A 27,095-nucleotide genomic window follows, 5' to 3' on the forward strand; every position below is an offset into this window, starting at 1 on the left:
TTTAAATAAATTTAAAAAAAATATAACAGAAACAGTGGTCCATTGAATTTGAAAATATATTTGGATACCGTAACACATTGGAGAAGTTACGAGGACTAAAATGGGGAGGTACGAAAAATGGCCAACGGAATAGAAGCTCCAAAAAGCCAGGCCCCCGCGCAGAAAGGTACGGTCGACAGACAAACAGTCCATCAGGCAAAGCAGAGTCAGAGGGAAAAAGAAATCCACAGGACTAAGCCAGGGGACCCAAAAAGGGAAGGCAAAACCGATCCGAAGGATAGAGAAAAACCCATAAGACAGAGCAAAGCCGTGGACTGTGAAATTTCATGGGGCAAACCGCTGCGCGGGGATAACAGCCAATGGGAGGGAAGCTCCAGAAGCCAGGGTTACTCAGTTACGCAGTGAGTACTCACAGTTGGTGTCGGTCCCAATCTTCCGAGAAAAGACATCCAGCGTTTGTGTCCATCTGTTATATTGAGTACGAACTACATGTGATTTCCCGCCATACTCTCCAGCTGTCTTCTCCAAGATGGTGAAGCCACGCGCTCATTAGCACAATGGTACACGCACGTGGCAAAGAACTCAGCTGCACTTAATAGCTTCCCTTCGGCCAACATGGTGGACTTTGTTATATTAACGAACCATAGATGTGTACAAAAGTATTTATCTGACTTGAACAAATGACAAGAATAACCTTTTTGTGGTCCTTCCAATGTCTCTGTCGCAGCTTCCCCTCCGTGTGTCGGCTTGTCTTTGTCCGTTTCGCGCTCTCCTGCCGGTTAGCTCCGCCCCTCTAACATCCTGATAGGTTCCACAATCAAAAAGTCTGGCTAGCAACACATTGACACCTCAACCAACCAATGAAAAAACAGTAATCACACGACAGGTTCGCGGTCACCAGAGAGCAGTAGGACACTTGAAAACTTTGAGCATTTAATTTTTAAGCTTATTAATATCAGTTAAGAATGTGTTGTTTTACATGATTGCAGATACACAGTGTTCAGGGGAGAGGAGCAGCACCGAACATAGCAACTACAACCCAGGAATTGAGAAAGCAGGTTTCACAGCTCCTGTAGTTCTCCACTGTGTCCACCAGAGTGCAGCAAACGCCGGTTGAGTACTGTGTGGAGGATCGTGGTCTCTGATTGGATGAAGCGGAAAAGTATATTTCCCATGTTCATGAGTATTTAGTTCCACTTCAACGTTACTTAGGCGTTGATAAAAAGTATGAGAGCAAGCAGTCGTAATATTTTCCAATATTTAGCTTGTATTTGTGTCTTTCTGGAGCTGTGACATAAAGTAAGCGCCACGAGTGATAAGGACATGACTGAACAGTGCTATAAATGACATGTGTTTCCTTTAACTTTATGTCAAACAGAATGGACTCAGTCATGACGAAACTCTGTGTCGGTTCGGTCCGTTGCGGGTTCGGGTGGTTGGGGGGGAATAAAAGGGGGGTGGTCGGTCAGCGGGACAGACAATATGCAAATGATTCAACAAATTACAATATTTTTCAAGTTCAACAATAAACTTGTAAATCTTTTTTATAAGTTATTGTCACAAACTACGCGTTCACAACAATTACTTTGATATCTCGAATCATCAACAACAACAACACAACAGAAAACACGTTTCATGTGTTCATGTGCTGTTTCAGTGCTGATTAAGTTGAACTATGAAGCTTTACAAATATCAAACATTTGAAACTTTTTATCACCTCATTAGCACTTCTACAACCAACAGTTCAACCTCTCAGTAATGAACAAATAGAGAAATCTTAACACTGTTAACAATGTAGTAAATTACCAGATTGATATTATTAATGATGTCTATCATCTTATGATCACAGCAGGTGAGTTACTCAGTGACGTCAGTGAAGAGTTTACAGTGTTGCTCAACAAGCGAGCAGACAGACACACAGACAGACAGACAATGAAAAAACAAGAGAATAACAACGTTGACAGTTTCCATGTTTTCAGGAGAGATCTCATTATACTGACTGAATCAATCTACCAATCAGAGCGGGAGGGGAGGGGAGGGGAGGGGAGGGTTACTACAGTTTCACTGTGTCCATCTTAAATGTGTGCATTCAGAAACCGGTAAATATGTCCAAGTGATAAATACTTCTGTGTTTTTAAGTATGTATTTATGTACCAGGTATGTTTAGGTCAAAATGAATCTGCATAACGGTCACTAGCCCAATGCTAACACTAATTCTATAGTAACTCTTATTAAGCATTACATAATCACAGGGTTGGAAAGCAGGTTATGCTAAAGTCATGTGCAACCATAGAAAGGATGATGTCATTGTGTAATGACTGTGAGTGGATGGATTACAATTTATCTTCAAAACTCATCTATATAGGCTGAACTTTGGGGACTTCCCACATTTACATATGAAGATGACCTTTAAACATATAATCAGTGGAGCAGTTCTTACATGTTGCTTGTTTCACCCCAACTTTCAGCCAGCACTGTTGTCCAGAGCAGGAACGTACCTATGACATATTACAAACATTACACAATGTCTTGTTTGTGAGCTGAGCTGCCCAATGGAGCAAGTTCAAGCTCAAATAAATACCTCCTTCCTTCCTTCCATCCAGACAACCACCACAACCAAGCAGCACTACAACAACTTCAGAGAGAACAGACTGCTGCTGCCATTAACACACAATGAGCAACACAAGTGACTTCTAACCAGTCACACACACCTTTGACACAAGTCACCGTATTTTCACCTGGGATGGAAGACGTGTGGAGGAATTACTTCTGAAGTAAGCTACTGTGACCAGGTGATAATAGACAGGAGCCACAATAAACTGGAACTTCACACTGATGTAGACAATCCAGTTGACTGGATGATAAAACTAAACACCAGGATTGATAAAGGGTCTGAAATAACTGTTTAATACAAAAATTAAATCAAACAGAAATTAACAACCAAACAAATCAAGAATGTGGGTCCAAACTGCAGTCAAGGAGGCTGGTTGGAAATGGCATGTACAACAAATAATCATCACTGCAAACAAATCCACTGGAGCTAAACCAAACCATTTAATAGCACTACGAAATAAACTAACTTAAACAAACTTACACAACACATGAATAAAGACTGGAACCATTTCCTTCTCCCTGGCAGCCCAAACACAGACACACTGTTTTAATGCCAAATACTTTGGGCTGTTTTTCCTGTTTCATTTCATTACAAACTAAAACCTAACAAATGATGGGGGGAAAAAACAGTGGCTGGTTTCTCAAAAGTATCTGCTGAAATAACTAAAGAAATAAAATCAATTAATAGAAAAAAAAAGAACTTTACAAACAAAATCAAATCATTTACAGGCCTGAAACAAAGCCCCTCCCCTCAGTTTAGAACATGCCGTTGCCTGGAGACTATTTACAAAAAATTAATAAGTTAATATGTTCAAAACAATAGTTGATTTTATTTGGTCTAAAGAGCTAAAAGATAAAGTTCATCTTTATATTTCTTCACTACTAAAACCATGTTTTTTAACAAATCTTTTAAAACAAAGGCAGCCGAACTAAATCACCACCAAACCAAGGCAGGCCTCAGCTTGAGCTCAGGTGTGCAGGAAAGAGGCCCAGGTGAGCTTCCTGCCTCAATAGACAATCCTCCCTTCCTGTCTGGGTCCTAGTGCTAGACTGGTATCTGCCCATCCACACTACTCACAAACTACAGCTCTTTTCTGCTCTCAAATGGAGACGTTAACAGTGGAAACAGGATCTGATGGAATTTAAATGTTTGAAAAACATAACCCTGTTAGGGTGAGGATCTCACATTTTATTTATGGTTACTAACCCTATACCCTAACCCATAGCCCTAGGAGTTTTGCTGGTGTTTTTACAGACATAAACAGCATATGAAAATAAAGGTTGACCATAGATCTTTTACACAACAACACAATGTGTCCATGATCTGGAAATTTATTATTCAAATCTTACTGAACCTGATTGAACCACATTTCTTATATATATATATATATTGTCCAGATCATTTTCACCAAGGTTAACAAACAGCTGAATTACACAATAATGGCTGCTTAATATTTTACTTTATAGGCACTGACAAGTGATACGAGGTATTTAGAAAAATTTAACAGAGACATAACAGAAGCAAACAAAAGTGTGAAAAGGAAATTATTAACAGAGTTTAACATAAGACTTTTCAGGTTTTACAAGATCATAATTGATGGAATGTCAGTCAATGATTTCCTGTTTTAAATTAAAACTGATTTACAAATATCTAAAGTCAATATGTGACTTTGAAATATCAGGAACATCTGGTGGCCTCATGGTTCAAGAAGACAAGTGCAGTGTCCACAGTTCAATCGTTGCTGGCGACCTTTTCTATGTCATATCCATCTCTGTTGTTTTTAATGAAACAAACTATCAACTGTTACACTGCAAATGGAAAACAGATTTACAAATGAACAATCTTAAATGTTGCATTGTTGACATTGTTGTGTGTCCATTTTACACTTTTGGACAGAGATCCGACCACCGGTTTGTCTGCACACAACTCTTTCCACCAGGCGGGGCGCTCCACAACCTGGCTGCCCTGCATCACCGTCGACCACAGGTTCTTATACAGCTGCATGGAGGACAAACAACACCACAGGTTGGACAACAATTTCTTGTGTGCACACAGCAGACCAAAACTCTTCTCTGTGGCCTAAAGGACATCTGGAAATATGCTGCAGTGGTTGTTGGTTAATCAGCTTTAAAACCTCAAGTTACTGTATTTTCCTTTATGTTGCAGGGCACATTGGAATGAAGGTCCACTCAACACTGAAACATCCACTGTGTTGGATGGAGGCTACCATAGAGAGCTAACACTCATGCTAGCACATTTACCAAGTTACATCTAAGTGAGTACAAAGAAAATACTCAAAACATTTTTTTTATTACAAAAGAAACATGTTCAAGATATTTTTAATAAAGCAGAAATCTATTTTTTATATATTGTATTATGTCTTGTACATGTATGTTTGTAATGTACTGATCTCTCACCATGACACCAGCTCTACACTGTAATAGAAGAACAACACTCATTTATATTTCTGTCCTCTACATGGATGTAGGACGGACTGAGGATGTTAACTTTCTGTCTGAGGCCTGGAAACGTTTCAGACTTATTATATTAGAACTAACTGATGAATGTGTCTGAATGTTTACAGGGAGGAAGAGAGAAACTCAACCTTCCTTCCTTCCTTCCTTCCTTACTAACCTCAGCTGTCATCTTCACCTGAACTGTGACTGCCAGGTGGACATCGGTTATTAGATCCATCTGAACATACTAATCACAGCTCATTCTCAGTTTGTTTACATGTGTGAGGCTGTGGTAGTTTTCCTTTTAGCAATGCGTTCATGCTGATGATGTCACAGAAAATTGAAACATTTTCCTTCATCCTCTAAGTCTTCCAGGTGATGAAGGTCCTCGTCGTCTGTGGGCTACAGCTTCAATAACTATCAAACCTAAAGGCTTAATCTGATGCTCCTACATTTAGCTGCAAGTCAGCTTCTCACATATAAACACACTAACATGCACACATGAATCAGGAATATTTAAAACAGATCCCTATATTTAAAAAAAACACAAACAGTGGTCCATTTAATTAGAGAATATAATTACAAACCGTAAATAGTACGAGGAAGGCAAAAAGCACGGAGTAGAGCAAAGCTCCTCCAAGAGCTGGCCACCTCCTAACTGCATATAGTTACAGAGTCTCAAAGACAGACAGGGCAAACGGCCAACGGACAAAATGCTCCACAAGGCCCGCCCCTGCAGGACAGGGAGACTCTACAACAGGAGCAGATGCAGAAGCAACCCTTGTCCTCAAATTTGATCTGCTGAAAAAAGGCAAGAGGACCTGCCCAGCAAGCAAAAAAGACTCGGAGACCACGAGGGTACCACTTTTATTTTATTTTATTTTTTTCGTTCCCATGCCTAATGAAAACTAAAATAAATCGAAACGTTGCGAGAGGCACAAGAATTGAAGACAAATTGTTCATTTTTTTTCAAAGACAAAACCAGTTTCATTTTATTTTTTTATTTCGGGATCTGTACCCACCTACACAAAAAAAAAAAAAAAAAAAAAAAAATATATATATATATATATACTTACCATGAACAGGGACTAATGAGCCCAAATGGGATCCTCTTCGGTCACCGTGGAGGACGAGACGGTCCCCCGGTGACATGGACGGGAATACCCTAATTGGAAGCACGGGATATGAGGGAGAGGGGTTGGGGTGGGAGACCTGCCGGGGGATGGACCGTGCATCCCCTCTTGTCCATTCATTCAGACGAGAGGATCAGTTTCCCTAACCCTAACCCCTGACCCCCTGGCCCTAAACCCAAAATCGGAAATCATTAAAAACCAAGTGACTTATGGAAAAAGAAGACAAGTGACAAAGTAAAGCAAAATTTTATTGGAATTACAAAGCTAAATACAGCACTAAAAAAAACACAAATTATTATATAATAAAATACTAACAATGGTCAAACAATTCAAGAATAAAATAAAAATCAGTATACCAGCATAAAAAAAAAGGCAAAAATCAAGAAGAAAAGCTATTCTTTTCTCCAAAAATTATGAGCTGCACCGAAAAGGCATAAAATTAGGAGTCTGCTAGACAAACAGGGCTCTCAGCCTCTGAGCAAAGAGCTCCACAAGGCCTGCCCTGCAGACAGAGGGAGGCACTATTTAAGGAGCACTGCAGCACCCTCTGTCTCCTCCTCTCATTCTCTGCAGCTGAACTCAGGAACAGACCTCACACAGCAAGAAAGACTGGAAGACCACAAAAACAACCACAACCTTTATTTTTTCCTGCCTAAGCCTGAAGAAGACTCAGCAGTGGAAACAGGCACAGAAAAATACCTTTTTATTTCACTTTTTTCAACCAAGGAAACACAAACAAGTCTCTTTTCAGTTTATTTCTTAATTTTTTGGAATTGGAACATACTTACCACAAAAACAAAAAAACATACTCACCATGAATAGGGATCAAAGTCCAAACTGGATCCTCGTCCGACCGTCCCCCGGCCACATGGACTAGGAAACCCTAATTGGAAGCGCAGGATGGGGGAGAGAGGGGTTGGGGTGGGAGACCTGCATGAGGGATGGACCGTGTACCCCCTCTTGTCCGTTCATTGGGACGGGAGGATCAGTTCCCCTAACCTTATTGCTAGCAATGGGGTAAATGGCAAGTATGCCACAGGAGGCACCTACAGCCACCAAACTTTCCAGGCCTGATTGTGGGCACAGGATATGCCCCCCTCACCAAATTTCAAGCCCCCCTCCCACCTCCACAAAAAAAGTTGTTCAAGAGGAGCTGATCCCAAAGTGCCCATTTTTGCAAGTTCGCCCACTTCCCAGCTCGTAAATACTCGCCCATGGATCCTATTGATCGGCGTTACCCCAATTAGTGGGGGTAGAGCCTACTTCCAGGTCTCTACAACCTTCCCAGCTAAAGTTATTCAGGAGGGGCTGATGAGCATGTGGTTTTCTTCCCTAGTCCTATAGCAAATTTTCAACAAAATCGGCCTAATTCGCCAAAGACAGCACCTACGGACACAAAAATTTAAAAGGCATCCTGGGCCACTACAGACCGTCCTGCACACCCACTTTCAGAACCTTACCAGCTCTGGGAGTTATTTGACGATCAGCCCTTTTTCATATGAATGGGAGTCTATGGTAGCTGTGTCAAAGGAGGGCGCTAGAGGTACCAAACTTTACAGGCATAACAGGGGCCTAATGAAAAGCACACACCAACTTTCAGACCCGTACTTCTGGGAGTTTTTTGAGGATCAGACTTTTTTTTTTTCTGGTTATCACGCCTATACCTAGCGTAAGTGTAACCCTTACCCTTAACCACCAGGGAAAATGGGCATCAGTGTTTGTGAACCATTTATTTGCAAATTTAACTACAGTTCCCATAAGCACTGACTGCTATTCTCCCTCTCTCTGCAGAGGGAGGAGAGTGGGAGGAGGAACAGGAGGAGGAGGAGGAGGGGGAGTTTGGGAAAGAATGTGTGGAATTCATTTCCTGTTGAGCAGCTCTCACAGTGAAGGAGGAGACGAGGAGTCATGGCCAAGTCTGAAGCTCTCCTCCGTAGCATGAAGGAGAAGGAGCACTGACTTCTGTGGCTCCTGCTGGTGACTGTCCTGTTCTCCTCCCCTAGACCTCCTGACTGAGGAGGAGGAGGAGGAGGAGGAAAGGGAGTTGCAGTATGGCTGAACCCCTGCTGAAGAGGACCTTTTCCAGGCTGAGAGGCAAAGACAGAAGCCGCAGGAAGACCGACTCCAAACTGAGCGGTGAGCAGCTCAGATGAACTTAATCATCAACAGCTTCAGCCTGAAGTTTAAACTGAGTGTTTGTGAATGCCGCTTCAGTCTGAACATGTTTCTGATGGTTGGTTTGATGTCTCAAACTGGAATGTAGATTAATGTGTCAATCAATCAAACTATGTTGTTCCTGCTGGAACCCAAAGGGTCGCTCCGCCGTAGTTGAGCTCCTGTTTCATGAATGTGTCCGCTGTGTCTCTGCAGGTCAGTCTGACTTCACTCTCCTCCACCACAGCAGAGATTGAAGGAAACAAGCAGTCAAACAGGGCAGTGGATGTAACTGTTATCATGCAGTTAGATTGCTAGTTTCCGTTCAGTCAGACAAACAGACAACACAGTGTGTGATGTTGGACTCTGCGTGAGTCTTCATCTGGTTGTGTGTGTTGTTGTGAGAGTATTTCACAAGGAAATCATTCCAGACGACTGACTGCTCAGTTTACTGATTTCTTGACAGACTTCAGCTCATGAAACATCTTTATTGTTTCACAGTTTGCATTGTGAATCAGACTCTTTGGTTTGTGTTTATGGAGCAGTGTGTTTATGTGTTTATGTTTGTGTGTGTGTGTGTACCCGCAGTCATCCTATGGAGCCAAGTTAAACCAACCAATAGAAATTCTTGTCTCCTCCAGCACCATAGGCCCCGCCCACTACATCAAACTCAACTTGCAATCAAAAGTTTTTGAGTTTAAAGCAAAGAGTGTGATTGAGTGTGAAAACCTTCTGTGACACAATAAATAGGGAAACTGTGAGAATGCATATCGTTGTCTGTCTGTAGCATTAAAAAGATACACTGCTGTCATACAGCCGGTCTGTGGTCAACCAACAACCTGAACCTCCATATCGGACCTGAAGGATCTGCTCAGTTTGTTGTGAACATGCAGGTGTAGTCAGATGTGACCCGAGTCAGCGGGCTCAGCTGGGCTACATAATGGGCCTTAGAAACCTTCACAGTCTGTCAGCCTTCAGCCACATGCTAACACGCTGCAACCTTCACCATGCTCTTTATGTTAGCATGTTAACATTAGCGCAAAAGTTTTCACTTGTTTATCTCGGCTGACTGTTAGTATTTATAAGTGTTAGTATTTATGAGTGTTAGTATTGCTGACTGTTAGTATTGCTGACTGTTGGTATTCATGACTCTTCGTATTTATGACTCTTTGTATTTATAACACTTCATATTTATGACTGATTGTATTCATGACTGTTAGTATTCATGACTGTTAGTATTTAGGACTGATTGTATTCATGACTGTTAGTATTTAGGACTGTTTGTCTGTTCTCATCATTTCTGACCGAAGCACCGTCTCAGATATGACTTTTGACCTCAGTGAGACAGATAGTATTGAACATCTGAACCAGATCTAATGATCCCCAGCAGCTTTCAAAGTTGGATGACAGACACTGAGCAGCAGCAGATCAACCACCTGGTCAAGAGGTCCGCCAGGTCCTCGGGTCTGTTCTGAATCAGGACCTGTTCTGGATCAGAGTTGAGCTCAGTTCCCGTCTGCAGAGTTTCTGTGAGTGTTGTTGGTCAAAACAGAGTCGGACACTGAAGACGTCACTATTTAACAGTTTCCCCTTGCTCCCAGTTTTTGTGCTAAGCTACGCTAACAGTTTCCCCGCTACGCTAACAGTTTCCCCCAGCTCCCTGTCTTTGTGTTAAGCTACGCTAACAGTTTCCACTTGCGTATACTTGCATAAACCACATATTGGGAGACGTTGCGGTAAACCTGATATCACATCAGAACCAGGATCAGAATCAGAACCAGGACCTCAGAGTGTAAATGGGCTTCAGCTCAGTTCAGAAACTTTAATCTGCTTTAATGTTCCACTTCCTGCAGACAAACTGGGTCAGCTGACCACTTCCTGTCATTAGACCTGTTTGTGTGTGTGAGTATGTGTGTGTGTGTGTGTGTGTGTGTGTGTGTGTGAGTATGTGTGTGTGAGTTTGTATGTGTGTGTGAGTGTGTGTATGTGTGTGTGAGTGTGTGTGTGTGTGTGTGTGTGTGAGTGTGTGTGTGTGTGTGTGTGTGTGTGTGTGTGTGTGTGTGAGTTTGTATGTGTGTGTGTGTATCTCTCCCTGTGATGTTGTATCAGTTGCAGATTTCCGATACCATTCTGTTGACACCAATGTTCAGTAAACAAACAATTTTATTTGTGAAGCACAAATTTTTCTTAATGGTGTTCTCGAATAAACAATTAATCCATGCGTGTGTGTTGCTGACAGCAGTACATTTAAAACCAGTTGATAAAAGTCAGTTTGAAAAGACGATCGATGATCTAAAGTGTTTAAAGAACCTTTTTTGAACATGAAGTAGTTCTTCCATTAAACTGTGTGTGAGGGGGAAGGGTGTGTGTGTGTGTGTGTGTGTGTGTGTGTGTGTGTGTGTGTGTGCGGGGGGGGGGGGTGTTGCTGACTGCAGTCTTTGTGTGTCTGTGTATTTTCGCACTAATGAATAGTGAATAGACAGCAGTGTGTTTAGTCTGAAATACAGAGTCTTCATTCACATCTGCACAGTCACAGCTGTTTACACACACACACACACACACACACACACACACACACACACACACACACACACCGATCAGAATGTCTCTGGATGCATAGAATTAAAAACAGATGGACTATTATTAGTGCTCACACTCACAGTCCTCTATCAGACCTTTGGAGGCTCAGTCAGATGACAGGAAGTCGAGGCAGACCTCTGCAACGTGTCACTTCCTGCCTGGGCCTGCAGAGAGTCCTGTAGAGTCCTGCAGAGAGTCCTGGAGAGTCCTGTAGAGAGTTCTGGAGAGTCCTGTAGAGTCCTGTAGAGAGTCCTGTAGAGTCCTGCAGAGAGTCCTGTAGAGAGTTCTGTAGAGTCCTGCAGAGAGTCCTGTAGAGTCCTGCCGAGAGTCCTGTAGAGTCCTGTAGAGAGTCCTGTAGAGTCCTGCCGAGAGTCCTGTAGAGTCCTGCAGAGAGTCCTGCATAGAGTCCTGCAGAGAGTCCTGCATAGAGTCCTGTAGAGAGTCCTGTAGAGTCCTGCCGAGAGTCCTGTAGAGTCCTGCCGAGAGTCCTGTAGAGAGTTCTGTAGAGTCCTGCCGAGAGCCCTGTAGAGTCCTGCCGAGAGTCCTGTAGAGTCCTGTAGAGAGTCCTGTAGAGTCCTGCCGAGAGTCCTGTAGAGTCCTGCCGAGAGTCCTGTAGAGTCCTGCCGAGAGTCCTGTAGAGAGTCCTGTAGAGTCCTGCAGAGAGTCCTGTAGAGTCCTGCAGAGAGTCCCGCAGAGAGTCCACACCAGAGAAGAACAGGGTCCGATGAAGACAATGTTACACTGTGCATTACTGTATTGCATCACACTCGCTGAATTTACTGATCGCATCGTGTTCCAACAAACTGTTCAAGTCTCATTGTGTATCTCATTGTGTATTTTCTTGATTCTTGTTGTTCTGGTTTTGTACCCTCATGGTTGAAATGCACTTATTGTAAGTCGCTTTGAATAAAAGCGTCAGATAAATGAAATGTAATCTCATAATAACACCTGTGTTTCCTCCAGAGGCTGGCAGGTCGGACTCTCCACCATCACCATCAGTGACGACAACAGCAGACCCTAACACACCTTCACCTCCTCGGAACCACATCACAGTTGCTAAGAAACAGCAATGGTCACGGCAGGGGTGGGCAACTCCGCCCTCCCCTCTGCCTCCAGGCTCCGCCCCCATAGCCTCCGACCGGGAGCGCCTGTTAGGGGTATTCCATGATGCATCAGTGCAGGCCTGGAGCCAGAGGCTGACACAGGACAAGGTACATATTCCTTATTTTACTATTCCTCTTAGTCCTCCCCTCCTGTTTTAGCTCCTAGTAGGTGGTTGTCTCCTCCTTGTTTCTGCAGGTGGAGGCTTGACTCTTCCTACTTGTTTCTGTAGCTGGAGGTTTGACTCCTTGTTTCTGCTGCCGGAGGTTTGACTCCTCCTTGTTGTCTCTCCTTCTGCTCCTTTTATTGGTTTGACCTCCTCGTGTTGTTGTGTCTCCACACAGCTGTATGGTGACAGGATGTGTGTCCCTCTGGCCTGCGATATGACCAGCGCCCCCTGTGTTAGCACAACAACACCGGAACCCTCCCAGCCAGCAGGGGGCTCCACTGATGCTCCCACCACCTCAACCGGCACCAAACTATCGGGCCAGCGAGCCTACCTGCAGAGCCTGGATCGCAGCAGCCGGGCCTGGGTGCTATCTTCAGGAAAATCCCAGGCTTCAGATGAGGTGTGCGGCCCTCCGGAGGACAGCAGCAGCAACATCTGGTACAACCCCATCCCTGAGGAGGAGGACGCAGGAGGTCCCCGCAGGGACGAGGAGATATGGAGGAGGAGGGACGAGCAGGAGGGAGTCACGTTGGCTGGCCCAACAGAAGGTTGTAGCTCTGACTGTCCACTGGAGGGCACCAATCCAAGTGTCAGTCACCATATTGATGACATCACAGCAGAAAATCCAGGTAAAGCCTCTCGATTTCACCTCCTGTTACGTGACACTGCACCATATTTACTCTCCACTCATCCTGTCCATCTCTTACCTCCTCCAACTCCCCGCCCTCAGACTCTAGCCCCGCCTCCCAGAAGAAAGGGGGTGTGTCTGGCAGTGTGATTGACAGGTTGAGATCTCCCGGTACAGTGAGGAAACTCTCTCTGAAGATGAAGAAACTTCCAGAGTTGCGCCGCAAACTCAGCCTTCGTTCATCATCTCGCTCTCATCGCCACGGAAACGATAGCAGAGAGGGCGGGGAGTCTACCAGTAAGAATGCAATGTCATCATCAGTGCTGTCAAATCAGAATGTGATCAGCAGATATCATCTGGATAGCTCCGCCCCCCCAGCCCGACCTCTTCGACGATCATCCAGAGGAGGCTCAGCCAGTAAAGGAGGTAACGTGTTTATTTACAGGAAGTTAAACTGCTCACCTGAATCCCCCTTTCTAAATCTAGTGAACCTCGTCTGTTTTCCTGTCAGGGTATCTGAGTGATGGCGACTCCCCGGAGCTGCTGCCACGGCAACAGGCCTCTCAACTTGTGTCTTCCCAGGAAGCGGCGTGCGACGTGAGCTCGTTCCAGCTCTACGCGGGCTCCGACCCCCCTCGGTGCAGCCAGCGGGTGACGGGCTTACTGACCGTCCACCTGCTCGGCCTTGAGGAGATGAAGACCAGCAGGTGCCGACTCACCATCACTTCAGGGACCATAGCAGCATCCAATGGACATTTGAGGAGCTGCAAGCCAACTGTCTGATGCTGTGATTAGCTGTCTGACAAGATGTGTGGAGTTGCTCCATGTAAAGAGTAGAAACTGACCTCTTATTTATTATCGACTGACATCATCTTCTCTGAGAGCATCACTGTCAGACCCAACCAATTTAGAGAGCATCGCTGTCAGACACCAATCAAGTCCTAATTTAAACGATCTTTGTGTTTCTTTCTCAGATCCGTTTTTAGGGAAATTGTACAACCTTCAGTTTTACGATCAGGAGCGCCCCCTGTTGGTGGTTATTGATGAAGTCACCCCCTCTCTCCCTGTCTGTCTCTCGACACAGGTCAGAGGATAGTAAACACGTCTTCTTGGCCATCCAGATCGACGGGGTGACGAGAGCGAGGACCGCCCTCCTGACCCTGCAAGGCTCCGCCCTCTCTCTAAACCACACCTTCCACCTGGAGCTGGAGAGAGCGCGGCAGCTCCGTGTGGTGGTGTTAACACCAGGTACGACAGTGTAGATCAGCTCTGGGACAGCCAGTTCAGAAGTCCGCTGAGTATCTGTCTGATATTAAGATTTCTTCAGTTTCAGTGATCAGTGATGTTTGTCTGAACTCCCATGATGCACTGCAGACAGGAGCTGCTCACACACAGTTCTGCTGCTTTAAAGGGTTGGGTCCACTCAGTGTGGTGCAGCCAGGTAGCCCTGGAGATTGAGAAGTAGGTCTTGGGACCAAAGGGTTGCCATTTCAATTCCTTGGGCAGGCAAGGGAAAACATCTATAACTGAAGTGCCTTTAAGTAAGGCACTGCTCACCTCTGATGGAGGGCATAACCCTCTGAACCCTGATCAGATGGTAATCTCTGACTGATGAATGGTGAATGTTGGAGTTTTTTAAAGAAAATATTTCTAGTATGAGGTCAAACTCCTGGGTGTGTAAAAACTATGACTAAAAATGAATCTTCCTCTTTTAACCAAATCCAGTCAGGTTCCGAGTGCTGAGTGTAAATGCACCTCTGATGCTGCTCATTGTTCTAGTGGAACTCTGAGAGCTGCCGGTTCTCCTCATAGAACCCAATTACACCAGCATCTCCTCTGACTTTTTTATGCCTGCAGCATATTTCCAGCACCGCCATCAGGTTGACTCTGGACTGTTCCCCAGCTGCTAGTTTTGGGTTCTATTGGTTCAGGTTGGTAAAAACCACTCTGACTCTCCTGAAGTCAAAGCAGCTGCTCATCGATTGTTCTGTCCCCAGCTGGAGTGGGTGGAGTTAAAACAGCGACTGAGCAGAGTCACTCTTCAGGTGGTCCAACCAGAAACCGGGTCTGCTGTCTGGGAGGAGTCTCCATCCCGCCGCTCTTTAAAGGTTCATTACACAAATCATCTTACTCATTCGATTTTGTTTTATGATTCTTAGATATAAACTCTACTGAATATGAAAAATAATAGGATTAAATATGAAGAATATGAATAACAATATTAAATATATGAAGAATATGAATAATAATCTAATTAAATATGAAGAATATGAATTTAATGATAATAATTAAGGGTTATATTTTGTGACTCAGGGAGTCGCAGTCAGCAGCTGTGTGTGAAGCTGGAGCCTCGAGGACTTCTGTACGTCAAACTGTCTCTGCAGGAGAAGTGGGACACGCAGGTACATGTGATCTTAGTGGTTCTACAGTGTTCTGGACATTTAGACCCAAAACATGTTTCTACTGATGTTCCACTGAGTGTCATACGTGTTCCCATCTGCAGCCCAGCGCTGATGCATCCACACCTGCTACTGTGTTTGGGGTCGAACTGCACCACCTGGTGGAGAAAGAAGGATCTTCATGTCCAGTCCCCCTGCTGATCCAGAAGACTGTGATGGAGATTGAACGACGAGGACTGAAGGTCCAACACGCTACAGTCACGCTAGCAGCTGAGAGGCTTACTATTAGCACAGTGTGCTAAATGCTAACATGCTAATGTGTGTGTGTGTGTGTGTGTGTGTGTGTGTCTCAGGTGGTGGGTCTGTACAGACTGTGTGGTTCTGCTGCAGTGAAGAAGGAACTCAGAGACTGGTTTGAGAGGAACAGTTCAGCTGTCTGTCTGTCTGAGGACCTCTACCCCGACATCAACGTCATCACAGGTCAGTGAATGCAGCACCACAGGACCTGTCCCAGACCGGACCGGAAGGACCTGGACTGGACCAGACTGTAAAACCTAGACCGGACCTTAAGGTCCTGGACCGGACCGCAAAACCTAGACCGGACCGTAAAACCTAGACCGCACCGTAAAACCTGGGTCTGACCATAAGAAGCTGGACCTAAAGAACCAGACTCCATCTTGTCTCAGGTATCCTGAAGGACTACCTGCGGGAGCTGCCGTCCCCCCTCATCACCAGGACTCTGTACCAGGTGGTCCGGGAGGCCATGACACTTCGACCCCCACCTGCCCCACCCGCAGCGCCGGACTCCCAGCTGGCCCAGATCACCACAGAGCTGGTGTCCTGCCTGCCTCTTCCAGAGAGGGTCAGTCTACCGATGGTACTGCAGCCGGTCCATTCGGACGTGTTTCTTTGTTCAACCCAGAACGAGATTTATCGTCTCAACCATCAGACCTCTTTATTCTGGAGTCGACACCACCAGAACCAGAACCAGAACTAGAACCAGGTGTTTTATGTGCACACTTTAGATCCGTTGCTAACATGAGATCTGCTCCAAAAGCAGCTAGTAAACCTTCCAGATGTTTTAATTTGAGTCCAGATGTTTTACCGTATGAACCCTTCAGAACACAAATGGGCAGAACTTCTCAATCGGGCCGAGACGTCCTCAGAGGAAAACAAAACAACCCATAAAATGAACAGCACGGTTTTGTTCCAATCTGCTGCTATTGACTGTGGTTCCAGCAGGAGGCGCAGTGGTGCAGTTCACAGCAGACAGTAGACATATGTGGGCCTCTGCTCCATCAGCTGCCAGAGTGCAGGGGGATTCTGGGTAATGTAGGCGGTAGGTTTGAAACAGGAAGAAGTTGTGGTCCATGTTGCATCTGACTGTCAGTGATTGATTGATTGATTGGTGGTGGTTTATTGGTTGTGATTGATTGATTGATTGATGATGACTGATGAGAGTTACCTCACTGTCTCCCCCTACAGGCCACCTTGGCTCTGCTGCTCGACCACCTCAGCCTGGTGGCGTCCTTCAGCTCCTCCAACAGGATGACGCACCAGAACCTCGCCGTCTGCTTCGGCCCGGTGCTCCTCACCCCGACCCAGGAGGGCTGGAGGGGAGGAGGAGGAGGGAGAGCAGGAAGGGGAGCTGGGAAGGGGTTCGGTCACGGTGACGAGATGGCAAGCGCGGTGGACTTCAAAAGGCACATTGAGGCGCTGCACTACCTGCTGCAGCTGTGGCCAGGTGAGACAGCTGAAGCTCCGCCCACTAATCCCCTGTTGTTGTCATGGAAACCACCCTGCCTCTGATTCTCCTTTCACATCTTCTTCCTCAGTACCGACCCATCGAGTCCCAGCAGACAGCGACACCTCTCCCCCTCCCTCCCCCGCCCTTACCCATAATCCCCTGGGCCAGCAGCAGCAACCGCGGCGTCCTGCCGTGCGATTGGCTCTGCCTCAGAACCCCGGGGAAGAAGTGGTGGTGTCGCGTCGAGGCCGCGGTGGTCTGGCCCGGCTGGAGAGTCCACCGCCGATGAATCGCTACGCCGGAGACTGGAGCGTCTGCGGACGAGAACTTCTGTCCGGACAGGACGCCGACTACGACGAGGTGGCAGGAAGTGGCAGTGACGCAGGTAACGTACACGGAGCGCTATGTCCTCCTTCAACACAGAACATGGGAGAACGTACTCACCGGCCAGCAGGGGGAGCCAGATCTCTCTGCAGGAGCTGAGCTCATAATCATCACAAGGTTTAACAGAAGATTATCAAAATAAAATGTCAAAACAAACAAATCATTTTATTTTTATTAAAATAAAAATGACAGAAACATTTATAATCTCCTCAATGGAAATAAGCTGCAATCTTCTCGGCCTCACTGTTTGTTGTTGTTGTTTCAGGCAGCGGTGATGAAGAGGAGGAGGAAGAGGAAGAGAAGAAGGAGGCATGGTCGTCAGGAGGAGGAGGAGGTCTGTACGTGGACGAGTTTGTGGATTTTGATGCTCCGTTTCACTGTCGTCTCAGCCTGAAGGACTTCGACACTCTGATCCACGACCTGGACCGAGAGCTGGCCAAGCAGATCAACATCTGTCTGTAGAGGAGGAGGAGGGGGAAGAGGAAGAGGAGGAGGAGGAGGAGGAGGAGGAGGAGGAGGAGCATAATCTGCCCTCGGTTAAAGATCCAAACAGAACATCTGAGTTAAGCTTCATTGTTTATTGATTTCTTCAAAAGCTTCAACAATTTAATAACTCAGACCTCAGATCAGCTGGTACTTTGACCTTTGACCTCTGACCTTCCTAAGCAAGCAGCTGTTGAAGACAACAAAAGCTCAGAAACTCAGCTTGTTGCCTTCAAAAGTAAATGAATTTATCAGTTGTTCTGAATTCATCAAAGAAAATTAATTTTTCAAAAAATATGAAGAAACATTCTGACATTTGTTTCATTTTAAATTTTTAGTTTGTTTTATTTAAGTTGTTAAGTTTAAAGTTATTCCTCTCATCATCTTAACCTGTTTATGCTATAAAAACATTCAAACTTAGTCATCAGCATTTGAACTAATCATCATAAAACTTTTGTTTCTATCTTAATATTTAATTCAAAATTTCTCACAATAACAAGATGGAAAATTCTGTAATTGCAAGAAGAAAACTGTAAATTGCAATAATCTTTATTAATATATATTATTACTGTTTTAATAAGATCATTTCAGATTAAAAAGAAAATCATCTCAAATTTAGTTCTAACAAAGTGAAAGCAGAAGATTATGAGAATATTGGAGGTGTAAGAAGCTCTTCTCATCATAATGAAAGTTATTTTAAAAAAAAAGAAGAAAAATACAACAAAGAAAAGGGATTTGGTGTTGATTCTCTTTATTATCTTAATTAAAGGAATGATTTTATTATCACCTGATCAAAACTAATCATTCTGACAGTATGAATCTTTACACGAGGAAAACAATATTTCAATTATTTCAATGTAAATTAGAAAACAGATGCAAAGAATATGACGAAGAGTCAAATCTTATGACAAACAACAAATGTCAGAAATCTTTTTTCATGTATTTAAATTCTGGCCAAAGAAGAAATCAACCACAACATGAACTTTATTTTCTTTGGTGAAATCTGATCATCTGTCTGAAGACGTTTAACGACTGCCGGCCGTCCTGAAGGAAGTGCTGTGCCAAACATGAATTTATTTATTTGATCCAAAGCTAGATGTAGTATTAGTGCTGCCCTGAAGGAGGCGCTGCTGGGAAGGAACTACAGGGACCAGAACCTCCTGAGCTACAGGGACCAGAACCTGCTGTCTCGTCCTTCACATGATCAACATGACTGCGGAGGTTTCCTGCAGGTCCGGACACAGCGGCGGCCCTGAATTCTCACGTGATGTTAACTGTGTTCTGGTTCAAGTGGATCCTGGTGGTTCAGGTGGATCCTGGTGGATCCTGGTGAACTGTGTTGAGGCTGTTTGCACTGTTGAAGCCATAATATCACGTGTTGAAACTTTTAGTTGAAGTGAACAAACTGCAGAAGTTGTCGCTCTGCTGCTTCCTCCAGACTTCCTGTCACTCAGAGTGCCCCCTGCTGGTTTGGTGCTGATGTGGCAGCAGAGCGATGTGACCTGCGAATATATTTCATTGTTTTCTCGGTACAGAGTTTCTAACAGTGAGAGTTCCTGTTCTGATTGTTCCTCTTGTTTTTGACAGTATTCCTTTTTTGCACAACTTCGGTAAGCACTTATGTTTTTTTTTTTATTGATGATGACGATGTTTCTATGCAGACGATGTAACCAAAGTGTTGAAGCACAGTTCCTGTTGGAACAAACCACAGCAGCCTGTCAGTTTGTCTTATTACCCTGAACAACTATTAAACACTTTATTATTATCAACCGAACGACTGGGCTCTGTTTATTATACCAGGCAGTACCTGCTGTCTGACAGGCTCCGCCCACCCTCTACGTTACCGCTGGACGTTCTTCTTTTGTTGCCGTTGGGGTTTTTTTGGCTTCTCTTTGATTGGATGAAAGACTGACCTCCTGACGATTCAGGACTCTGATTGGCTGATTGTCTCGCTCACCCTTTCCTTTCCCCCTCTCTCAGCGGCGTCCTCTTTAAAATGGCTGAAAAATAAACGTAAAAGAAGTGAAACGAAGAAGAGGAGGGTCTTCCTCCTGCTGCCGGCTCCGGTTCTCCTGACGTGGATTCTACTGGATTCTACTGAGTGAAACTTTTCAATGAACTGCACCAGGTGAGAGAGAGACGGATATGAAACTGCGCCACAGCAGATTCGTTCTCCGTCAGCCGGCTTCTGTGTTTCTACCGGGGTCTACCGGGATCTACCGGGGTCTACCGGGTTCTACCGGTGTCTACAGGGGTCTACAGGGGTCTACCGGGATCTACCGGGGTCTACCGGGTTCTACCGGTGTCTACAGGGGTCTACCGGGGTCTACAGGGGTCTACCGGGATCTACCGGGGTCTACCGGTGTCTACAGGGGTCTACAGGGGTCTACCGGGGTCTACCGGGTTCTACCGGTGTCTACAGGGGTCTACCGGGGTCTACAGGGGTCTACCGGGATCTACCGGGGTCTACCGGGGTCTCCCGGGGTCTACAGGGGTCTACCGGTGTCTACAGGGGTCTACCGGGGTCTACCGGGGTCTACCGGGTTCTACCGGTGTCTACAGGGGTCTACCGGTGTCTACCGGTGTCTAAAGGGGTCTACCGGTGTCTAAAGGGGTCTACCGGGGTCTACTGGGTTCTACCGGGTTCTACCGGTGTCTACCGGTGTCTAAAGGGGTCTACCGGTGTCTACAGGGGTCTACCGGGGTCTACTGGGTTCTACCGGGTTCTACCGGTGTCTACAGGGGTCTACCGGGTTCTACCGGTGTCTACAGGGGTCTACCGGTGTCTACCGGGGTCTACTGGGTTCTACCGGGATCTACTGGGTTCTACCGGGTTCTACCGGTGTCTACCGGGGTCTACTTTATGAGCTGTGTCAACCAGTCCGACCAGTTCACTGACGTACACTAACTTCAGGGGGATTTTAGACTTCAATGTAAATCGTCATTTTAACGAGGTCGTCACTAAACGACGATAAACGACCTCTGACGTCACTGATGCTTTTATTACAGGTTTGAGTGAAAGATGAATAAAACTAATCTGATTTGCTTCAACACGTCTGAACCACAGACACCAGGATGGAAGCAAGCGTCTTGACAATCATTGTTGGTAATCATTGAGAAGCTAATGTTTGCTCCCGCATGGTTTCCTGTCTTCACACATTTAATATCTGAAAACGTTCAATTGTTTTAATATAAAACATTCAAATTATCCTGAAACTCACATCAACAATTCAGTTTAAATGAATTCCAGGACAACTACATTCATGTCACTCATCCGTCACTCACTCTTTATGAATGTCTGTATATAATATATGATATTTGACAGAAGACTTAACCATTAAAATGATGAACGTGGTGGTTCCAGAGCTTTCACAGCGTCAGTCCAGAATAGATATGAGTCTGCTGTGTCTTCAGGGTCCTCCGCGTCTTGCAGCCCGTCTCCGGGGGTCCGTCCCCCATCAGGCCGGTGGACGTGGCCGTGACCATCTGCCTGGCCTCTCCTCCGCCGCGCTCCGTCCTCTACCAGTACCACTACTCCTCGTCAGCTGCTCTGCTGCCTCACTGCCGAACGCTACGACCCTGTCTGACCTTCACAGACGGCAGCAACGTCGCCACGGCAACCACAACCTCAACGTCCGGTCCCGCAGAGAGCAGCGAGGTGAGGAAGAAGAAGAGGAGCGTGGTGTTCGCAGACTCTCGAGGTTTGGCACTCGCCGCCATCCACATCTTCAACGAGGCCGACGAGGAAGCGCTGACGGAGCTGCAGTTCCACCTGACCGAGATAGAGGGCGCTGCAGCCGGACCGCATCCAGACCACATTAGAGGTGCAGTTACTCCTTTGTTTATTCAGTCAATGTTCTGTAGTCAGGACTGGTTCCAGACGGACCGGTCCCAGACTGAGCCTTGGAGCAGAATTTACTTTCTTACTTTTAGTTCCTGGGTTGCTGTTGAAGGACTGTAAGAGCTCCCTTCATGTCCCTAAAAGCTCTCTGTGAACCCAAACAGGTTCTGATCAGTTGCTACCTCCAGTTTGTGATTCTGATGACATCCATTGATCCACATTTACATTCTGCTGAATAAATCCTCGTAGATTTAATTAGAACTGGTCCTGGTCTGGTCTGTTATATTCATGAATCTTAATGTTTTCCCTGCAGACTCAGCTGATTGTGGTTCCTGCCTGGTTCTGGACTTCACCCAGCCGGCTGCAGATTATCTGGACCTGAGGAACCGGCTCAAAGCACAGCAGGTTTGTCTCGAGACCTGTTCTATCCACGAGCGCCTGCTCTCCGGTACCGTCCAGGTCCGAAACATCTGCTTTGAGAAATCTGTCTCGGTCCGGATCACCTTCGACTCGTGGCGGTCCTTCCAGGACATTCAGTGCCGATACCAGAACAATGTCTACGGCTGCCCCGATACCGATACCTTCTCCTTCTCCGCCTCGGTGCCCGAGGTCCTTGAGCCCTCCCACAGAGTGGAGTTCTGCATTCAGTACCAGACCCGGGCCCAGACTTTCTGGGACAACAACCACGGGAGCAACTACCGGCTGGCAGCGGCGGGTCCAAACAGCTGTCTGAGCCGGAGATCCGAGAGAACCACCGGGCTGAAGGTCCAGAGAGACCAAGGTGGAGACAAGAAGGACCAGACAGAGTTTGACCCTTTTGGAAGTCCCAGAACCTCAGACGGGTTCTTCACCGAGTGGCAGAGGTGTAGTCACATAGCAAACAGCACACCATACTGGTGAGACCACCACAGGACTGTTTAATGTTGCACTGAGCTGTGATTTGATTCTGGAGATGAAAGAGAATCACATGACCTCCTCATGAACAGAACCGTCATCCTCCAGATCCAGACCCGTTTCACCTCTTTCTCTCCAGTCACTCTAACTGCCCTAAAAATAGAGTGTTGACCTGTGGATGGAGTCTGACTCAGGTCCAGTCTCAGGTCCAGTCTCAGGTCCAGTCTCAGGTCCAGTCTCAGGTCCAGTCTCAGGTCCAGTCTCAGTGTGGCGCCACTCAGCTGGATATCTGGGAGGGAACCATGAACAGGAACCGCAGCACATAAAAGGATCCAATCAGACAGTGAAACATGTTGAATACAATCTGGAATCATAATCCAAAGATTCAGACGTGTTCTGGATCGACCAGACGACCCGTTTACTGGCCTTTATCTTTTTCTATTTTTATGCTTGCTAGCTTAAAGAACCGTTAGCAGCACCATTAGCAGCTCCGTTAGCAGCAATGCTATTAGTACTTCCCTTCAGTCTCCTTTGTTTTCCTAAAGGATGCTATCAGTGCTAAAGAATTAGTTACTGTTTCAAGATGATGAAATACATTACAGCCTTCTGTAATCCTGTTGTCATGGTAACTGCTGTGGGCAAAGATAGGTGCAATTAAACCTGCACTTCCTGTAAACTCCTGTAACTTTACCAGTTTAAAGCCTTTTAGCTAAAAACACTCCAGTGCTCTTCTCGTGTGTGTGTGTGTGTGTGAGTGAGTGAGAGAGAGTTAAATGTTCAGTGAGTTGATATGCCAGACGTTGACATGTTCATAAGCTGCTGAATGCACCATGCTGCATTCACGTCCCGTCAGTCATTGTCATGAAGTTGTTTCTGCAGTATTTTATTTATTTTATAAAAGTTGTTTCTGCAGTATTTTATTATTATTATTATTTTATTATTATTTTATTCCTTCCAGGTCCACTGTCGTGTCTTCATCTCGCAGGACGTTCTGCTGCGGTGCTCTTTAGCAAACTCTAGGCTCTGATGTTCTCCGGAGAACAGAGCTCAGTCTGAGTGTCTGTCTGGCCGTTTCAGGGCTAATGTCTCTGAACGCAGCATGTCGCTCAGCATTAGCTCATGCTAACTTAGCACGTGATGAAGGGTCATTAATTTGGATAGCTAGCAAAGCTAATTAGCTGCTAGCATTGGGGACTGCAATGCAACGATGATGTAACGATTACTGCTGAAGCAGGAGGTGATGTAAGCTGGGAATGGTTGAGTCTTCCTGTTCTGTGTGTCCTTTCAGAATAAAAGTCCAATTGGTTCCTCATGTATATGGTCTAGTTGTTTATGTTGAAGTGAAGTGAAAAAATTAACATTTAAAAGTAGCTTGATGTAGTTTATTGAGGACGGTCAGAAATGATGTGAGTAAATGACCACAGAAGAAGAAAGAGGCCTCCAGTGACGGACTGATCACGATTAACATTGTTGTTTTTGTCAGATTATCATGCATCTGACTGCGCCGACACCGAACATGAAGACAGGACGATCCGCAGGACCGAGTCGACACACGGTCAACGTTCACTGTGTTTCAGGAAAGTTTGAAAATTTGATCTGTGAAATAAAAACCACATGAACCCTGAAAACAGCGGACAAGTTAAAGAGACCAATCACAGCGCTCGTCTGTTTCTTACATTTTATTTTTACTAGAAAGTTTTGTTTCTGCATTTAATTATAAACCCAGAAATGGTTAACAGTGCTGCTGACGGGACACGTGACTGTTGAGTATCTGTTGTGCAACATGCAGCTGCAGGTCTCATTCTTCAGATTAACTGAACAGCTGGTGGTTTGCGTCCCCCTCTGATGATGTCATTGTGTAACTGTTCTCCCCATGGAGATTACAACTTCCTGTATATGTGTATTTGTATATATATGTATATATATATATATATATATATATATATATATGTGTGTGTGTAAGGAGAATGATGGAGGTGAAGCGTCTCGTCGCCTCTTGATCAGAAAACAGCGAGCGTTCATCTCAGCATTTCTTCTTCTGCTGCTGTGAGAGCTGACATGGAGCTGCACAGGTGAGCTGCTTTTTGAAACATGTCTCGTGTGTGAACACAGGAACACACAAGATCCTTAGATTTCATCATCGGATCAATAATCAACCATGAGCTCATCAGAATCCACCAACTCAAGGGAGAAATATCTTGAAAACGTCGATAAACTTCTAAAAACATTTAAATGACTGAAGGAATTTAAAACTGTTGGAGCTTCATATGTGTTTATATGTACATATGTTCATACATGTTTATATGTATATATGTTCATACATATGTATATATGTTCATACAAGTTTATTTGTTCATACATGTATAAATGTATATATAACCCTTACCAAAGAGTCTCTGAACACAAGCTGGAGTCTAACTTAGAAAATAAACGTCCAAAATCAAACTCTTTCTTTAACTCCAAGATACTTCACTCCAGAAATTTGCTGTGTAAGAAGTTTGATGTGCTCTGTGATCTTTTCACTGTAAAGTTCCTCATGTTGATCTGCTGCTCACTTCCTCCTCTTTCAGTTCGTCATTGTTTCGGATTGTTTTGTGGTTTTATAATTGGGTTTTTTTATTTCTGTATTTAAAAGCTCATCAATGTAGTTTTCCATAGTTTTCTATAAAACACTCAGTGATGTGATGTTTGTTTAATGATAGCCTCAAATCAAATGGAGATGGAAGAACATTTGATTTTATTTGATGAATGAACACTGAGACATTGGATCAGGAACATGTGAACTGAACCCGACAATAAAAAATGAATATCTTTCATTGAAGAAACAGGAAATGATCATTTAGTTTGTGACGATAGGAGAAACTAATCAATTCTGTTGTTTTTCTTTCTGTTAGGTCTGAGCTCATCAGATGGGAGGATGAAGAGACGGAAGAGGGGGAGATGATGGTGGTAAGAATATGTTCTCAGAAACAAACATCAGTAAAGATGTTTTCATGTTTCTGCTCTTCATTTCTTTTTGTGTTGATTTCTTAACATGAAACCACAAATGTGTTTTCAGAGGAAACACAGTGTCCAGTTTATTAGGAACACCCACCTGAAACAGTCCTGCGGTAAATCCGATCCTCGGTGAAGGTTTAATGTTCAGTTCAGTGTCATGAGGGTTTACTACAGTTTGAACCAGGTGTTCCTAATAAACTGGACATTACAGTGATGAAGTTCTGTGTGAAACGTGTTGCTGTTATCAGACTTAATAAAACCTCCAGCATGTTAACGAATAATTTTCACATTGTTTTGTGATGTTTTACGAATAAAAAAATGTATCTCCAATGTTTTTCAAAATTTAGATCAAAGTTCATAAAAACATTTTTTATCTGCCAGAAGTAATTTCAAAAAGAATCTCAGATTCCTTTCAGACCTCTGGACCTCCTCTCACCTCAGAAAAAAACTGTAAAAACGTTCTTTTATTTCTATTTAACTTCTGACCTCTGGATATTTATGTGACACTAGAAGCAAGTTCTCTCTGCAACAGACAAACATCTTCACTCACGTCATATGTGTTGCTGTTGTTGTTGTGTTTATAAACACCTCTCACTTCGTCCTGTGTGAATCATAAACTGACTTCGTCCCAGCTGCTGGAAGTGAGTCTTGAATGAATCCTGTCCTGACCACGTTACACAGATGACATTCAGTACATGTTTCTGAGGCAGAACAGGAAGTGTGTCATAAACATCAGCGTCAGTCTTTGTTTGTTTCTTCTTCACTGTCAGTAGTCACATGACCCCCACTGACCTCTGACCCCTCCCTCCTGGGTGGTGACTGGCCAATAAAGTGACACCAGAGAAGGTCAGGTCCAACACACACAAACAGAGCTGCACACTGAGGTTGTTGGGAAAGTTTTACAGGAGAGAGGGAGAGAGGGGTCAAAGGTCGCCTCGCTGTTGATCTCTATATTCTTATTTCTGTTCTGTTTATTGGAGACAGTTTAAAAAAAGCTCAGTGATGAAAACGTTATTTATGGTCAGATTAAATCAAATCTGTTTAAAATGAAGTTCAGGGTTCTTCTTCTCTCACCTGAGTCATGACGAGTCCTGATTGGCTGAACTTCTGACGTAAAGACGAACCACAGACCACCGAGTAAACAGCTGTTTGTTTGTTTGTTTGTCTGTCTGCTTGTTTGTCTGTTTTTTGTTTGTTTGTTTGTCTGTTTGTTTGTCTGTCTGTTTATTTGTTTGCTTGTCTGTCCTCAGCAGGTGGAGGACGGAGGCTACGAGTCGTCTGTTTCTCAGGAGAAGCAGGATGCTCAGGACAGAAACACTGACTCTGAACATCCAATCAGCCTCAAGGTCAGAGGTCAAAAACACCTGTTATAGTAAGAGTGTCACCTGATCCACACCTGGAGACCACCACAGAGACCGGTCCTGTCTCACATGACAGTCAGTACTCGATCAGCTGCAGGTGATCGTTGATCAGGTGATCAGGTAGTACTTCTGCTGATAAAGTACTCCTACTGAC

At 44.9% G+C, this 27,095-nt stretch overlaps 2 protein-coding genes across 5 annotated transcripts; both read left to right on the forward strand.

The window, feature by feature from the left end:
- The first annotated feature begins 8,086 nt into the window (after positions 1 to 8,086).
- Positions 8,087 to 19,617, forward strand: LOC138196783 (rho GTPase-activating protein SYDE1). Of its 2 annotated transcripts, none has more exons than XM_069147106.1 (14): positions 8,087 to 8,339; positions 11,901 to 12,148; positions 12,383 to 12,836; positions 12,938 to 13,261; positions 13,347 to 13,542; positions 13,920 to 14,083; positions 14,833 to 14,943; positions 15,149 to 15,237; positions 15,339 to 15,476; positions 15,588 to 15,714; positions 15,921 to 16,111; positions 16,720 to 16,978; positions 17,070 to 17,366; positions 17,631 to 19,617. In XM_069147106.1, exons 1-14 carry the CDS (start codon positions 8,255 to 8,257, stop codon positions 17,825 to 17,827), a joined length of 2,880 nt encoding a protein of 959 aa, XP_069003207.1. In that variant the 5' UTR covers positions 8,087 to 8,254; the 3' UTR covers positions 17,828 to 19,617. The 2 variants fall into 2 exon arrangements, with proteins under 2 accessions (XP_069003207.1, XP_069003208.1); XM_069147107.1 differs by having other exon boundaries at positions 15,921 to 16,096.
- A 171-nt stretch (positions 19,618 to 19,788) lies between these two features.
- Positions 19,789 to 24,045, forward strand: LOC138196784 (protein phosphatase 1 regulatory subunit 3C-B-like). Of its 3 annotated transcripts, none has more exons than XR_011178149.1 (4): positions 19,789 to 19,976; positions 21,263 to 21,672; positions 22,003 to 22,777; positions 22,814 to 24,045. XR_011178149.1 is itself a non-coding variant. In XM_069147108.1 (3 exons), exons 1-3 carry the CDS (start codon positions 19,963 to 19,965, stop codon positions 22,587 to 22,589), a joined length of 1,011 nt encoding a protein of 336 aa, XP_069003209.1. In that variant the 5' UTR covers positions 19,789 to 19,962; the 3' UTR covers positions 22,590 to 24,045. The 3 variants fall into 3 exon arrangements, 1 of the variants encoding a protein (XP_069003209.1); XR_011178150.1 differs by having other exon boundaries at positions 22,826 to 24,045; XM_069147108.1 differs by having other exon boundaries at positions 22,003 to 24,045.
- Positions 24,046 to 27,095: the final 3,050 nt, after the last annotated feature.

The sequence above is a fragment of the Embiotoca jacksoni genome, unplaced genomic scaffold (genome assembly GCF_022577435.1).
Source record: "Embiotoca jacksoni isolate LCO1_2020_lvr unplaced genomic scaffold, fEmbJac1.0.p SCAF_130, whole genome shotgun sequence".
Taxonomy (NCBI): domain Eukaryota; kingdom Metazoa; phylum Chordata; class Actinopteri; family Embiotocidae; genus Embiotoca; species Embiotoca jacksoni.